At 33.9% G+C, this 15236-nt stretch overlaps 1 protein-coding gene across 9 annotated transcripts in view; it reads left to right on the forward strand.

The window, feature by feature from the left end:
* Positions 1-15236, forward strand: part of sick (sickie) — a 254751-nt gene that overhangs the window by 131174 nt on the left and 108341 nt on the right. For 8 of the 9 annotated variants that reach the window (XM_085192441.1, XM_085192442.1, XM_085192444.1 and 5 more), the window contains 3 exons: positions 4647-4746; positions 4908-6662; positions 14995-15169. In XM_085192441.1, coding sequence (XP_085048567.1) covers positions 4647-4746; positions 4908-6662; positions 14995-15169 — 2030 coding nt within the window. Of the gene's footprint in view, positions 1-1121; positions 1291-4646; positions 4747-4907; positions 6663-14994; positions 15170-15236 lie in introns of those variants that run through there. The other variant, XM_085192449.1, reaches the window with a different exon arrangement.

Below are 15236 nucleotides of genomic sequence, written 5' to 3' on the forward strand. Positions count from 1 at the left end.
TCACTGCGAGAAAATTATTATTAAAAACTTCATTCCCCCAAGTAGGAAGTGAACCCGCAATGGTCGATCTTTGTTCCTCTTCGCCACGACAGCTACAATTTCATTTTATTATTTATTAGATAAAAGTGATATATCGCTTAAGAAAATCCACTACATTTCATTGGTCTTAAAGTAGCCGCTTCAGAGCACTTAGTGATGAGACACAATTGAGTGAGATCGAGTGGGACCACATACCTAAAGCTTTATTCACTTAATAGATATCTATATCCATTAGTGTGTAATTTATATAATACTAGCGGACGCGCGCAGCTTCGTCTGCTTATTTTCACCCTTAGGGGTGAATTCTGATAAACCATGTAACACGTGTTCAATGAAATATTTTTAAGTCTCAATTTAAAATTTTATAAAAATCAGTGTCAATTTAATTTTTTTTCCATACAAACTTTCAACCCCTATTTCAGCCTTTTAGGGTTAAAATTTTTCAAAATCCCTTCTTAGTGGATGTCCAGATTACGAAAGTAAACATCTGTCCAAATTTCACTTTTCTACGCACAGTGGTTACGGCGGCGTCTTACTTCAGTCAATGAGGACAAGTCCTTTTATATATATAGATAGCAAATTATCTATGGATTTTCTCCTAAATGAAATCAAAAACAGTTTCACGCTCCTGCACACAGTAGGGTAGACAGAGGGAACCTACTGTTAAGACCGTTCCCAGTTTCCGCCAATTTTTTTTAAATATTCCTTATTTTTAAATAAATATTTCAATTCGATCCAACCCACAAACTTTATTAAACACTTTATTAAAAGCCTATTATAAAAAACTCTGGATATTTTATTTCACCCAATATTGTAGGAGTATATGTACCTGTAGCCAGAGAGCTATGTATACATACATATTGACAAAAAGAAAAATATTAAATATATATATATATATATATATATATATATATATATATATATTTCTGCTTCTTAAAATTAATTAACCGATAATAAATATTAACACAATCCTTGTTTACGATTACTTTATTCAGTTAACGTCCCTATAATCGTTTACTTACGATGTAAGCGGATGCAATGTCAGTCAATGTCCACTTCTCGTTGAGCGCGCTCCTGTAAGGCGATCGATATAATCAATTAGAGAAATAATAAATAGAGAATTTAAAAAAATGGTGTAATTTTGTTCTATGTGATAGTTTTGTTTATTAAAAAGTGGAGAAATTATTATTTTTTATTTATAATGTGGAAATAGTGACTCAGTGTCTTCCCGATGGAACAGATAAGCTTATTGTAAGTTTATTTTTAGATAACATGTGTGTTGGGTCTAACGCATTAAGTCATATTATCATTGTTGAATTATTTTATTGTTATTTTGTTGTTTTTGTTATATTTCAATTAATTTCAATAATTATTTGAGTTTATTTAATGTTGTTAAACTAAGAGGTTATTTTTTTTTAAATTTTTATGTGGGTAGTTGAAAAAATAATATAAATAGTTTTATGACAGCTCGACTATAATCAAATTATTATTTCTGAAAGTTGAGGCCATTCATGGTGCAGGGGCACAAGTGTGTTTACGCGACTGGTTGTGGGTTCGATCCCTATTCGAGGAAATTTCAATTCAAGACATTCAAGATTCAATGCCTCCAGAATTTAGCGGAAAATGGGGGACTGAGTGTTTTAACTAGGTTCCCTCTGCCTACCCTGCTATGTGCGGGATACTGCGTGAAGCTAATTTTTAAGATTCATAAAGTTCAAATATAAGGTAGGTACTAATTTCCTGCTTACACAGCCAATTGGGTTAAAATGGTTAGCGATGAGTCGCAGCTTTCTCCAAACGAATTCCTCACTCATTAACAATTGCATCCAATTATGAACCTATATCTACCTAGATGAGAATAAAAGTACTGTTTTGTATTTAACGAAAACATCTTTTACTTAATTTTACTTAATATTGAACAAAAAAAATATATTTTATTTTCTTTTCTAAATTCTAATAAAATTTACATTGTTTAATTATTATAATAATCTACATAAATATGTTTTTAACATTAATTTGTTTTTATCAGCTTCCCGCTGTATCCCGCACACAGCAGGGTAGACAGAGGGAACCTAGTGTTAAGACACTCCGTTCCCCACTTTCTGCCGAATTTTGCAGACTTTGCTTGTTGAGTGGCAGAACTCAACGCCGCGTTTTTAAATAGGAAAAAAAATACATTAATAGTGAAGCCATTTTCGGCGCTAGGGCACAAATATGCTTATACTGTAAACGAGACTTATTGTGGGTTCGATTCACACCTGAGAAAATTAAATATTTATTTAAATTTATATTTTAATTTCTTCGTTCTGATAATGGAGAACGGAGTGTCTCGAGTTTTTAAGCGAAGCCGCGTTTGAGTCTTTTTTTACTAATGACTATGATTTTCAGTACATATTCTAATAGCAGAAGTTTCGTTTGATATCGTAGGATAAGACTAAGAGATATCTATTCTAGTATCATTTTATTAGATGATCTAGCTTACAAGTGGATGTTGTTATAGTGATGGATGAATGGTGAATGAACGGATGTAGTGCGCTCTTGATTGAGATTATTCGCTGATGACGTAGGACTTCCTTTATAGTCACTGGCGTACACTCTTTGGATTATATCTTCTAGAAGTCAAGTGGGTATCTATATAAAATTGCACGTGTATAGCAGGGTAGGGAACCTGGTGTTACGATACTCCGTTCTGCCACTTTCCGTTGAATTTTCGTGGAGTGTTGCCAGAACAAATAAATAAATAATAGTTCATTAGGTCCCCCGAATCGAATCTACAACCGTCGCTTTACAGTCGTACGTGTTAGGATACTGGATGAAATGATGAATAAAGATTGTCTTTTATATATTTTATTTAGAACAACACATTACAATCACATTATACTTAGTTCAGCCATTTTGGAAACACAACACAGACAGCTTTTAATGTTGCCACTATAAACACTAACATAGGACTTGCCAAGTAAATATAAATGTACTTATAAACTAACAGTACGCTTGTGTCCCTGCGCCAGGGCGGCCTAACTACTAAGAAAAAAAAATCAGCTTCACGCTGTATCCCACACACAGCAGGGTAGTCAGAGGGAACCTAGTGTTAAGACACTCCGTTCCCCAGTTTCTGCCGAATTTTGGAGGCATTACGACACCAGAGCGAAGAAATGGAAATATAAACGTAAATAAATATTTCACTTCCTCGAGTGGGGATCGAATCCACAACCGTCGCTTTACAGTCACACCATTGTGCCATGACAGCCTCAATTGTAATTTATGCGATTGCAAAATATGCAAATATAAGCATAGTTATCGAGCTATTTAATATACACAGTATTGAGATCCTCTTAAGACGTTCATACATTTTGTATTTTCATATTGCTAAATTTAACATGAGTTTATTGACTAAGTTTGGGATTTTGATGCAATTACTTCTCGCTGCAAGCGTAACGACCTTCGTGCTTATTGCTTTAAGGGTCGCAGATTCAATAGTGGCTGAGGTCATGTAAATCGATAATTTTATAAAATTCTGATAACTAGGTCATGCTTATGTTATGTTAAAAAAACTTAATTTTTGTTAATTTAAAAATTAATTGCGATGATGCAAAGTAAAAAATATGACAATTTAAAAATAAATAGGTAGATAATCAAATTTAGATATATTTTTTTATTTATGAAATGCCTGGCTATGCCTATGCCTAGTACTAGAAAATATAACAAAAAAAAAAACAGTCGATTTGATAACCTCCTTTTCTTACAGAAGTCGGTTAAAAAATAAAACGAAATTGCTGTTAAATACTTTATTTATTTAATTGACTATTTAATTTCATCGCACATACGTGTAAAACACGAAAGCGTAATCAGCAAGGAATGTCTAATTGTAATATAATAACATAATTTTATTTTATAGTCTCCGATTTCATAATTTACATTACGGCAGTTTATGTAGTAATAAATAAACTGAATTATGTGTAATTTTTATTTATTCGTTCTGCTGTCAAGTCAGAGTGCGGCGTTGAGTTCCGCTACTCAATACGCAATGTCTCCAGAAATCCTCGGAAAATGGGCAACGTAGTGTCTAAACACTTGGTTCCTTTTGCCTACAACAAAAAAGTCACCTTTTTGTTTTGTCTTTGATCAAAATTTAATAAATTCATGAGCTTTCCCAAAATAAACAACTTGTTATTTCCAGTTAGGGAAATCAATAATGAAACTGTTTATGGGTCGTATCCCTATTGTGCCTCACATGTGCCGTATTGGGGTCCTGTGCTTATATGCATGACGTCAATTTATTATTACTTTTTAGACATTACACCGATCAATAAGGCCAACCAACGCTGCTTGGCCTCATATGGTCAGCTGTCTATACTTAAAAATAGTTGCTTTTGAAAGGGTCGCAAAGGGTCGTAGGGGTCAAAATAAGATTGTTTACGATAACACAGTATACTTTTTGTGACCTAACAATCAGTTTGTTGTGATAGTTGTGAGTGCCACCCGTGTTGTATAAAGGCACACTATTCTACTTATCATTTAAGTTCAGGGTACAGAAAATAATATTTAACAACCGATAACCTTTTACGCTGTCGTTGAAGATTTACTAATGACTATTTTCTTTACAGGAGGCAAAACTGGATTTTCAGCGAGCTCTAGTCGGTCGACGAGTCCTCTCGGTCAGGGAGCAGTCAGTTTTATACCACGGGTACCAGCATCTTCATCAGGGTAAGTATTTATTATTATTTCGTTTACATCTAACGTACAGTTTAAATATTAATGGAATCAATAAATAAACGAAAAATGACAATATTAAAAATAATGTTCTGAAATATAATTGTTATGGTGTTTACTTTTTAGAGAAATATAAAGTTTTAATCTTTTTTTAGGTCGAGGCCCAATTCGTCATTACTAGCTCCTGGGAGTAAAATTCCATCCACGTTAAGTCAATCCCAACAACACTCTCAAAATACAAGTAGTCAAAATGGCACACCTACAAAACAGTCAATGCTAGATAAATTAAAACTCTTTAACAAAGACAAAATAAGTAGTGAAAAACAAAGTAGTAAAAGTACCGCAGTGTCAAAGCGCACTAGTTCTTCCAGTGGATTTTCATCTGCAAAGAGTGAAAGGTCCGATTCTAGTTTAAGTCTTAATGAATCCGCCAATGCAACAAACACACATATCAAATCATCTAATTTAGTGGGTCCTAAGAGTGTGAGACAGCAGAATGATACCTTATCTAAAGATAAATCAGGTAAACATGTCAAGTCAAAGTTAGTTAATACAAAGGTATCAAAAGAATCTTCATCAATAAGTAAAACAAATATTAAATCAAGTAATAACGAAAAGACCAGAAACAGTCCAAAATTACCAGCAAGAGACAAGGAGTCAAAACTGGCAGCCCCTAAATCAGTTAGTAATACTAAATTAAATCAAATAGACGACCATTCAAGAAGTTCAAGAACAAAAATAGAACCAAAAATGGTAAAACTTTCAGGAAGTCAAATGAAACTTAGTGATCAACGTATGGACCCTAATGCAGAAAGTAAAGCATATGAAAATTCAAAACATCAGTCTAATCAAGCGCAATCTCCTTCACTTTCAAACGGCCCACAAGCACCATTGCAAAATCACACTGGGATTCCAAAACCAACGGCTGCTGTAAAAGGAACAACAAAAATGTCAAAAGACGAGAGACTTATTCTAAATAAAAGTACAAATAGTCAATTAAGCCCTATACAAAGCAACTCTAGTTTAAATTCTGCAAATAATATCAATGCTCTGCCATTCTCTAGGGAACAATCTAATGTAAGCAAAGAAGTATCTCAAAAACAAACATTAGCAGTTTCCCCGATGCCGGTCGTCAATTCTGGTAGTCAAAATCCAAATTCCCAAATGTCAGAAAGCTTCCATTCCAATTCCACACACAGCACTACCGGCCAACAGTCTAATTCCAGTGATGGCAGTGTCATATACCGTCCATCCAGCGAATCCGGCTCGGAGGTGTCAAAAGCGACTAATTTAACCACAAACAAGAGACTAGACATGAATGCGGCTTATATCAACGATGTTATCAACGAAGCAGAGATATCAGAAAAGGCAGCGGCACAAAAAAGGACAATCGATCGGTCTGCTCCAAAACCTATGTTTGATCCGAATAGAACATTAACAGAATACGAGAAAAACGATAGCCGTTCGAGTACTCCGTCGCATTGTCGCGATAATTCGCTTGGGGATGACGAGAACCCATTAATGAACGTCCTGCCTATGAGGCCATTGCTTCGCGGCTACAATAGTCATCTAACTTTGCCAATGAGAACGTCCGGCTTAACGCAGAAAAACGTACCAGGTTATACACATCACGCGAACACGGTGAAAGCTAATTTTGGAAGGGAAAACATGAGTTTGCGTGAGCGTATGAATTACGGGGCGGGGTTCTCCAACCCCGACTATTGTGACCTTGAAATCGCCTCCGGTTACATGTCCGACGGCGATTGCTTAAGGAGAATAAACGTAAGCGAGATGGACCGCGGCCGGAACAATGATATGATGGATGGATATATGTCTGAAGGTGGAGCCTCATTGTATGGTCGTAGGATGAATTACCAGCAACCTTCGCAGTTTCAACAGCTCGATGAAAGGTACGTTTTTATTGAAATAGTATTTTTTGTCTTTTCATTTCTTATATGAACATTATTATTGATAAAGCGCTTGTTTTCAAAATAGTTTTTCATAGGATACAATCCTTTAGGCGTTAGATTGGCATCCACAATAATTTCTTTTATATTTTACTGCAATGGCGACATATATTTAAATGTATAATAACAACAATAGGAAGAAAACGACGGCTATGTAAGTTCGTTAAGCGTAGGACTCGCTTATAATTGAAATTAAAACGGTCCCTGCAGGCATGAGATTCATTGCCGTAATGGGAACACAGGAGTAATGTTATTCGCTTTTGTGTTTTATGACCTAGGAATTTTATATTTTTAAACCAAAATTAATTCCTAAAGATATTTTGCAAATATCTTGCTAGGTTTTAAGTTACGATGACGTATATATGTATTTCATTTTATATCATTGCATGCAATCAACAAGTGGTTGAACCCGCCTCCCTTATTTTTCATTTATATTATGGTTGTGTGCATGATGCGCGTTGAAAGAATTTAATTACACTGTAATGACACATTATCTAATGCATTGCATCTCGTGGAATATTTAATTAAATCTGTAAGCTAGCTAACCCTATAAATGTACGTACGGTATATTTGTGGTTCAAAGAAAAATATATTGATATAATCGAATAAAGTTACTAGTTCTTTTAAACTAATCATTACTTTAAAACTTGTAGTTAAAGTAAATAATTAATTTAATTTCATCAATTATTATTAAATATTTGCCATATGAAATAATATGTCATGTCATTAATTATATTTGAGTTTTAAGTGTAATGTAACGTTCACAATAAAAGGTTGCCAATTTTAAAAACTATTTGATCCAAATTTTCAGTCATTTCCATTAAAATGGGGCGTATAAACAAATGATCCTGAAACTACTAATGTAATTTAGTGCGGTTATTGCGTTGACAGATTGTTAGTATTGAAACACTCGTGGTGTACCAATGGTCTCTCCGTGAGGACTCATATGGCGCACTCACACTGTCGCATCGCCAGGGGTGAGGGTGAGGTGGCCAAAATCGATACTCCTACGTCTCACCCCCCGCTCACTATTTACCACGCCTCGACCCTAACCACCCCCAACATCTACATACAATTTAGAACCTTATTCATTACAACATAAAAACCCACTTCCTACGTTAGATAATTACATTATAACATTTTTCTTTGTGATATATTTATAATCGTTACTGTAAGTTAGGTTTGTTTGTACAAAATATTAAACGAATTAAATTTATTCCTCGAATCGATCACTGCCGACGCGCAAGGATTATATAATATAAAATGTAAAATAGGACACTGAAAAGTAGGAAGCTAGCTATTAAAAGTAAAAAAAACGTAGATAGGAAGATTTAAGTGATTATGTAAATGGGTAGTGGAGCTGTTCTGCTGCGCGCGTACTCCGGCAGGCGCGGCGGGCGCGGCGGGTGCGGGCAGGGCGGGCGGCATTCGGCGCCGCGCACTACGAGTGTGCGGGCGCGCCGTATCACCCGCTCTGGAACCCACGTGACAAACTTTCCCGATTTTCTATACGGAAAATGTAAATCTGTTAACGGCATCGATCGTTCGGTCGCCAGACGCACGCTCGAGCTGCGATCACAGCTGGCGCCGCTCATCTGGACCGCGCGTAACAAAGACTTGACGAGAACAGATCGCGCCCCTCGCGACTCCTGTGAACTGTGGATTGTAGGTGTCATGCTGGACCCTAGTGTGCGCTGTGCCTTGCCGTTCTGAGCGGGAACTTTGACGGGAACTGTTCATTTGCTAAAATATTTTACTTATGCTATGATAATAATTTTGCAATTAGTGTAAGAATAAGTGTTGCCTTGCTATGTGTCTTCGCTTCGCTTTAGACGTGTTATTATATACAACGGTGCTTATACCTTTAGATTCGAAATCGTTTTGTATTGTAACGAAACCATTGAACTATATTTAGGAACTTTTATACTTACTGTTTTAACGGGATATGAGGAATAATTGGTAAGATATAATCATTATTATTAATTGTTATAAGCGTAAGGCAATAACCCTGTGAACATCTGGACAATTGCGAGCTCGAGGAGTTGCTTAGTGACATGTGTTAGCCAGTCCTAGCAAATTATTTTAATAGACTTAATTATGTCATATAGTCGCCTCATTGTTGTATATTAATCAAAGCAAAATCTTATTACATAAAACAGAGTATAACACAAACTGAGTATTTCAATCAGTAAGGGTCCATTGATCCATGGTTATTACTTCGGCATTTGCAGGGTTATGGGTTGGGGCGGAAATCCCTAACCTCGACTAGAAACTATTATAATAAAACTATTATTATTCAGCCTTTTTGTAACAAAAATGTATTTTTATAAAATCGCGTGTAAATTAATTAATGAATTACTCTTTAAATACTCATAAATTTACGTTTCGTGATGCATGCTTTAAAAAAATATGGTTTTTGAACGAGGCCGGGGGTAACCATTTAATAAAATGCTTCTCGGGCTTGGCTATTAAAACTTTGTTTGTGTTAGTGTGTAAGTGCATTGTGTTAACGTATGTGTGGGGCTAGCTGTTAGTGAATCATTGTTTGTTGAAGTTCTTCGCCTTCTGTGCTCTCGATCGATCTCCAATATTAAGTTAATTTCAAAGGACTATTATAGCATATACTTCATACTTTTAATCGATTGTCTTATAAATATTTGAAATAAACACGTCTGGTTTGTATAAATCAATTTTTAACAATATCTGGGGCACGATAATTATATTGAATTAAAAAGTGTTTTTTTATTTTGTATGGGTATAATATGGGTTCGTACGCTCTAACAGGGTTCTTTATCAGCTTTCGTATCCTCACAGGGTAAGCAAAGGGAACCTAGTGAACTGTGTAACTAGATAAATTATACAATACGGTCATAGTTGTTGAAAGTTTCGTCTCCGTATATACAATAGCAGTATGTTTACCAAATTAATTAGCGGTAGAGTTCCGTTTAATGATATTATGAAACTAACTATAAATAGGCGATAGAAGTAAATATAAGTACTTGCTATCATAAATCGTGTACTTTATAACTTAGAATTTGTTCTATTTAGTTTTAACGAATATCTATTGTATAGGTATATTTTTTATTTTCTTAAAGTATTTTCACGCTGTATCCCACGCGTGGGGAAGGGTAGGAAGAGGGAGCCCAGTGTCAAGACACTCGGCTCTCCATTTTCCGCCGAATTCTAGAGATATGGCATGTTTCGTTGTAATTATAATTTTAAATTATTTTCTTTCCTTTCTTATATTGTTATTAGAGTCAACTTAAAATTTAATAATAATAATCACTAAAAGACCACATTTATTAAAGGACAGATTACGGAGTGGAGTATGCTCAAGGTTTTACACAGAATGGGTTCTTTAATTCCGGAAGCTTTTCGTTCTGGTGAAACTACGGCGAAATTTTTACACTAAAGCCCACTGAGAGAATGGAATCATATTTTTAATAAAAAGGTTGAAATTGTAGAGGACAAATAAAAATCCGGTGTCGGATATTACAGAGACTGCTTGTTCGTCTGAAATATTAATGAAAAACTCGACTTTGAAATAAAATGAACGAGAAAATTGCGAATACTCTCATAGTGTTATTTTGAGTTATTACTTAAGCACCAAAACTTAAATACTGTTTTTAATTTTAATTTTTGAGTTATAATAATAGAAAATGTTTTAAGTAAACAAATGAATATTTAGTATCTTTTATAATATACTAACTAAGCTACTATTTAAAATACAGACAGGAAATTTCTCGTGTTCTAGATGTCCCTCATTTATTTAATATTTATCTTGCAAACAAAAAAAAGGAATTAATAACTTGAATTAAAAATCTAATAATAATGCTAGTAGATGCCTAGCCCTAACAATATAGAGACATTCTTTGAATATACTAACTGAGGGGACGTCGAATACACGCATAGCTACATACGTCACATATGCGTCGTGATGACGTCCATATACTGTTTATAATATCTTCTATAAAACAATTAGATTATAGAACGGCCATTGACTGTAGAATGTCATTACAAAAAATAATCACGCTGTATCCCGCATATAGCAGAGAGAACCTAGTGTTAAGATACTCCGTTACCCAGTTTCCGCCGAATTTTTCGAGGCATTGCGTGTTGATTAAAGAAATGAAAATGTTAAAAATAATTAATTGTTCTTCCCCCGAGTGGGGATTGAACCTACAACCGTCGCGTTATAGTGATAGTCTCGAGCCCCTACACCACGACGTTCTCAATTTAACGACCAACTCAATAAACCATTAAACAAAAACACCCAAATCCCATTGATAATGCGATAAAAATATTTCAGACGCCTCTCTGGAAAAATGGGGGTGCTAAGAATAATGAGATGCTCAGTTCACATAATGAGAGGCTCGAAGGAAACTACCAGTTCCTTTCAGATCTGTCATCATTAGTAAGGGCTCGAGGCGCACCATTTTCATTAAGACGCCAATGTTTCGTGGTACAAAGCTGTGGGGGGGATGTTTGGATTGACATCTTGTATATTGCTACATACGTGTTCAGGCATTATTGTTAGGAGATAATAGAGAAGTTTTGCCTTTTGTTATTTTTTATCACTTTGAACGTAAATAGTTTAGCCTTATTTTGTTGTTTTTGTTAAGATACTGGATGAAATGATGAATAAAGATTGTCTTTTATATATTTTATTTAGAACAATCACATACAATCACATTTTATATAGATCAGCCATTTTGGAACACAACTGACAGCTTAATGTTGCCATAGACAAATCCAATTAAAAACAGTAAATATAAATGAACTTACAAACTAACAGTTTTAATAAATTTTGTATTTTTGAGATAAAAAAACCTGATGGCCTAAAACTACAAAAATATTATAGAGCTCCTTGTACGGAATAGGATCAGATAAAAAATAATATTATACTTCTTAATGATTAATATTATTATCGTTTCGTCTGCTATCGTTTGATTTATTGAAGTAATGAAAGTCACAGTTTATTATAAAAAACTAATATAAAAATAATATATTTTAAAAAAATCTAATCATATTCTTGTAAGAAAAATTTAAAGCGGCATTGCAGTCTCTTACGTTTTATTTTTAGCTTTAGGTATATAGGTCAAATCTCCATCTTTAAAAAGTCGTTTAAGGTTTTCACTCGGTCGATTCAGGTACACTGTCCGCGGCAGTAGAAATAAAGGCGTCTTTACTCCTATTATATAACATTCCTTTAAGGAAAGGAAGCATTTTGGGACCGAATCGCGAAGGATGGATTTTTTAATTTCAGTTAATGGATGCCAGGCTCGCGCTTTTGCTTCGGATTATTGCCTTATTCTATAAAAATACGAAAAACTAATGTATATATTGTAGACGTGTATATTAGTTATACAATTTTCCTTTACATTGACAATATACATTTACATAATTATATTCCTATCAGTTGCAAAGAATTTAAATAGTCTTCATAGAGGTATAAAAGTTAGTTTAGTTCAGTATTTATTAATCTTTTGCATCTTCTTTATTTTCCTCTTAGACCCAAATCCCCCAAATTCAATGTTATACATTATATAACTCGTTAGACTGAAAAATATTTTTACAATATTAATATTAACATAATTGAAATTATATTAGTCCAGTTAGATTATACGAAGAAATATTTTATTTCTTAATTTTATTTAACAAAAATTGTTAAACATTTTAGATTGATATATAAAAGCTGGAACATGAACGAAGATCCTCATTTGTCAAACTGTAAGAAATAGTGAAAATACGTCTTAGCAAAAGTTTTTTCAATGTAATAAATATTTACTTATTGAAAATTGACGAATTCTACTTAATTAAATAAAATGTCATAAAATAGTTTTAACATTAAATTTAATTATTAATTTAAACATTTAACCTTAACACTATTAACCTCAAAGTGAAAATGGGCTCAGTTCTTCATATGAAAGCTTCATTGATCTTAAATGACATGCAATAAGAAGTGATTGATGATGGCTCTGAATACGTATATTATACGTTTTAATTGTATTTATTATACATTCTTTATGCCGTCTTGGCACAGTGGCAGTAGCGTGTGACAAGCGAGTTCGGTTGTGGGTTCGATCCCACTAGAGAATTAATTATTTAATATTTTTATTTCTTCCGTCAATTCCGTCTTTTTAACATACAGTGCTTCAAAAATTTGGAGGCTGGTAGGAAGTGGTGTGTTTTAACACTAGGTTCCCTTTGTTTTATGTCATATTTCATTATATATATTTTTAAATTATTATGACATTTGTCGTAAATGTTCAAACTATATGTCCTTTTACATTTTATTAAAATTAAAAAAATATTTATGTATACACATAAAATGTAACCTTCTAAAGGCCTTTTGACCTGATTGCATTATTCAAACTAGGTACAACGAGATTTTTATTGATATTTAAAACTGCTGATATTTAAAAAATAGACTTACTTAAGAGATCTCGACCGTGAGATTAGCACCCTGTAGAAACTAGGCCACAACGTGTTGCATGTAGGATGAACACCCTCTATCAGCCGTATCAATTGCCTTTGTTTTACCACCCCAGGCATAAAGCACCCTGTAGAAAGAACACTTTCATCCCCAACAAAACATACTTTTTAAAATTGAAAATAAACAAGGGAAGTCTTTTGCAAGGATGTAAACTCTATGTCAGTAAAGAATGCTTATATTTTAAAAAAGAGTAAGTCACAAAATGAACACCTCTAAAATAAGTAAAGAAAGGGATTGATCATTTTAGTAGGACTATAACGCCTTAACTTTTTGATATAAGATTTTTTTATTATTTTGATAAATAAAGGAAATATTGTTATAAGGTGTGCTCGTAAAATATAATTTCTAATATGAAATTCATATGCTCAAACATTATATTAACTACAATCGACCACCTTCTACGAAAGAGTCGACGTGGAATTCCACCACTGAATATGCGGAAAATGGCGAACGGAGTGTCTTAACACTAGGTTCCCTCTGCCTTAACACTAGGTTCCCTCTGCCTACCCTACCGCGTGAAGCTGATGTTATAATAAGTAATATACATAGTATCGCAGTACTTCATTAACTCAAGCGGCACAAGCTATTTGCATGATTAGGATCACTGTTACGCAATGGAAAATAAACCTACCGATCGTACTCTGGTAATAGAAATAGAAAAATAGTCAATACTCCTGGGGGTATCTATTCAAGACAATTTTTTATATTAATATTTTTTTTGGGATGGGCACAAGACTATTTTGGGGTAGGCCCAGGCCCACTCAGCTTTATCTATTATTTAAATTCTATAAGTTTTGTCTGCTATGTATTGAATAATGTATCTAAAAATATACAACAGCTTTAGCTTATTTGATTTTATTCACAGTAATGAGTCACTTGTTAGGGGTTAATATTTGCAGCCCTTTTTGTGAGGTTACTTACTCATCAAGTTTCCTTTAAAAATGATTCACAAATAAGAATAGGTTGCTATTTTAAGGATAACATAAAGCTAAATATTTACATAATAAAATAACTTGTAGTATGTAGTTTTCCTAAAAATAGTCGAAATCCTTCTTTTGCATGTAAACAACTAATAACTCAATTGAAGAAAGATTGAAGTGAAGTTACCTTTTCAAATACATTTAATAGAAAGGACCTATATATAACCTACATATATAAAGTAAATAAAGAAAATTTTACGCACAAATAAATAAAAGTAAAAGCTAAATTGAAATGGGAGGTTAATTTGCACAGACCACTGGTTCCAGTGAATGACGTCGAGATTAAATCGTTAGTCCGTACGACCCATAACCACGAGGTTGGCCATTTCTTTAATGGTTTTCCACGTGCGTATATGATGCTATTGGAAATGATCGTTTGATTTACAGAAAATAATTATTTTATTGAATAGAAAGAATTTAAGATATTTCGTGAAAATATCTATTTTAAATGGTTTTTTTTTCTTTAAAGCATATTTTTTTCGTCTTACATATTATTGATGGGAAGGTTTCTTTTTTTCTATAACCCTTGTTTTCTTCGGAGCTGTTTAATAGCCCATGATCCCAGAGGTCCTCACTTACAAGTTAGAGAGTATGCATACAGTCTTAACTACATATTAGACCTAATCCTCAAAATTTCAGCTTTGCTAAAATGACGTAGGTCTGGGGGCCCTGGGTTCTCAGTCCATAACAAATCTATCAAACAATTGTAGCAATAAAATCGACAAATAAAGTTATTATAAAATTTAAGTAATATATGTCATTTGTTTTTCCTCAACTTATGTAATAAAAATAATTTCAGACGTAGTGGTATACGTAGAGGCATGGAAGGCGGTAGCGGTGTGGTGTACCGAGTGGTTGGCCGGACACGCAGTAAGGCTGACTGCGGACAACAAACCGAAAGGCAACCGCCGACCTCCAGACAAGACACTACTTGGAAAAAATACACAGATTCTCCAGGAGTTGGAGCTCCACCGGTAAATTTAGTTTAAAATGTCTTAACACTAGATTCCCAAGTTCCTTCTGCCTACCCTGTTTTGTGCG

This window comes from Heliconius melpomene, chromosome 11 (genome assembly GCF_056956725.1).
Source record: "Heliconius melpomene rosina isolate 202511_hmr_F chromosome 11, ASM5695672v1, whole genome shotgun sequence".
Taxonomy (NCBI): Eukaryota; Metazoa; Arthropoda; class Insecta; order Lepidoptera; family Nymphalidae; genus Heliconius; species Heliconius melpomene.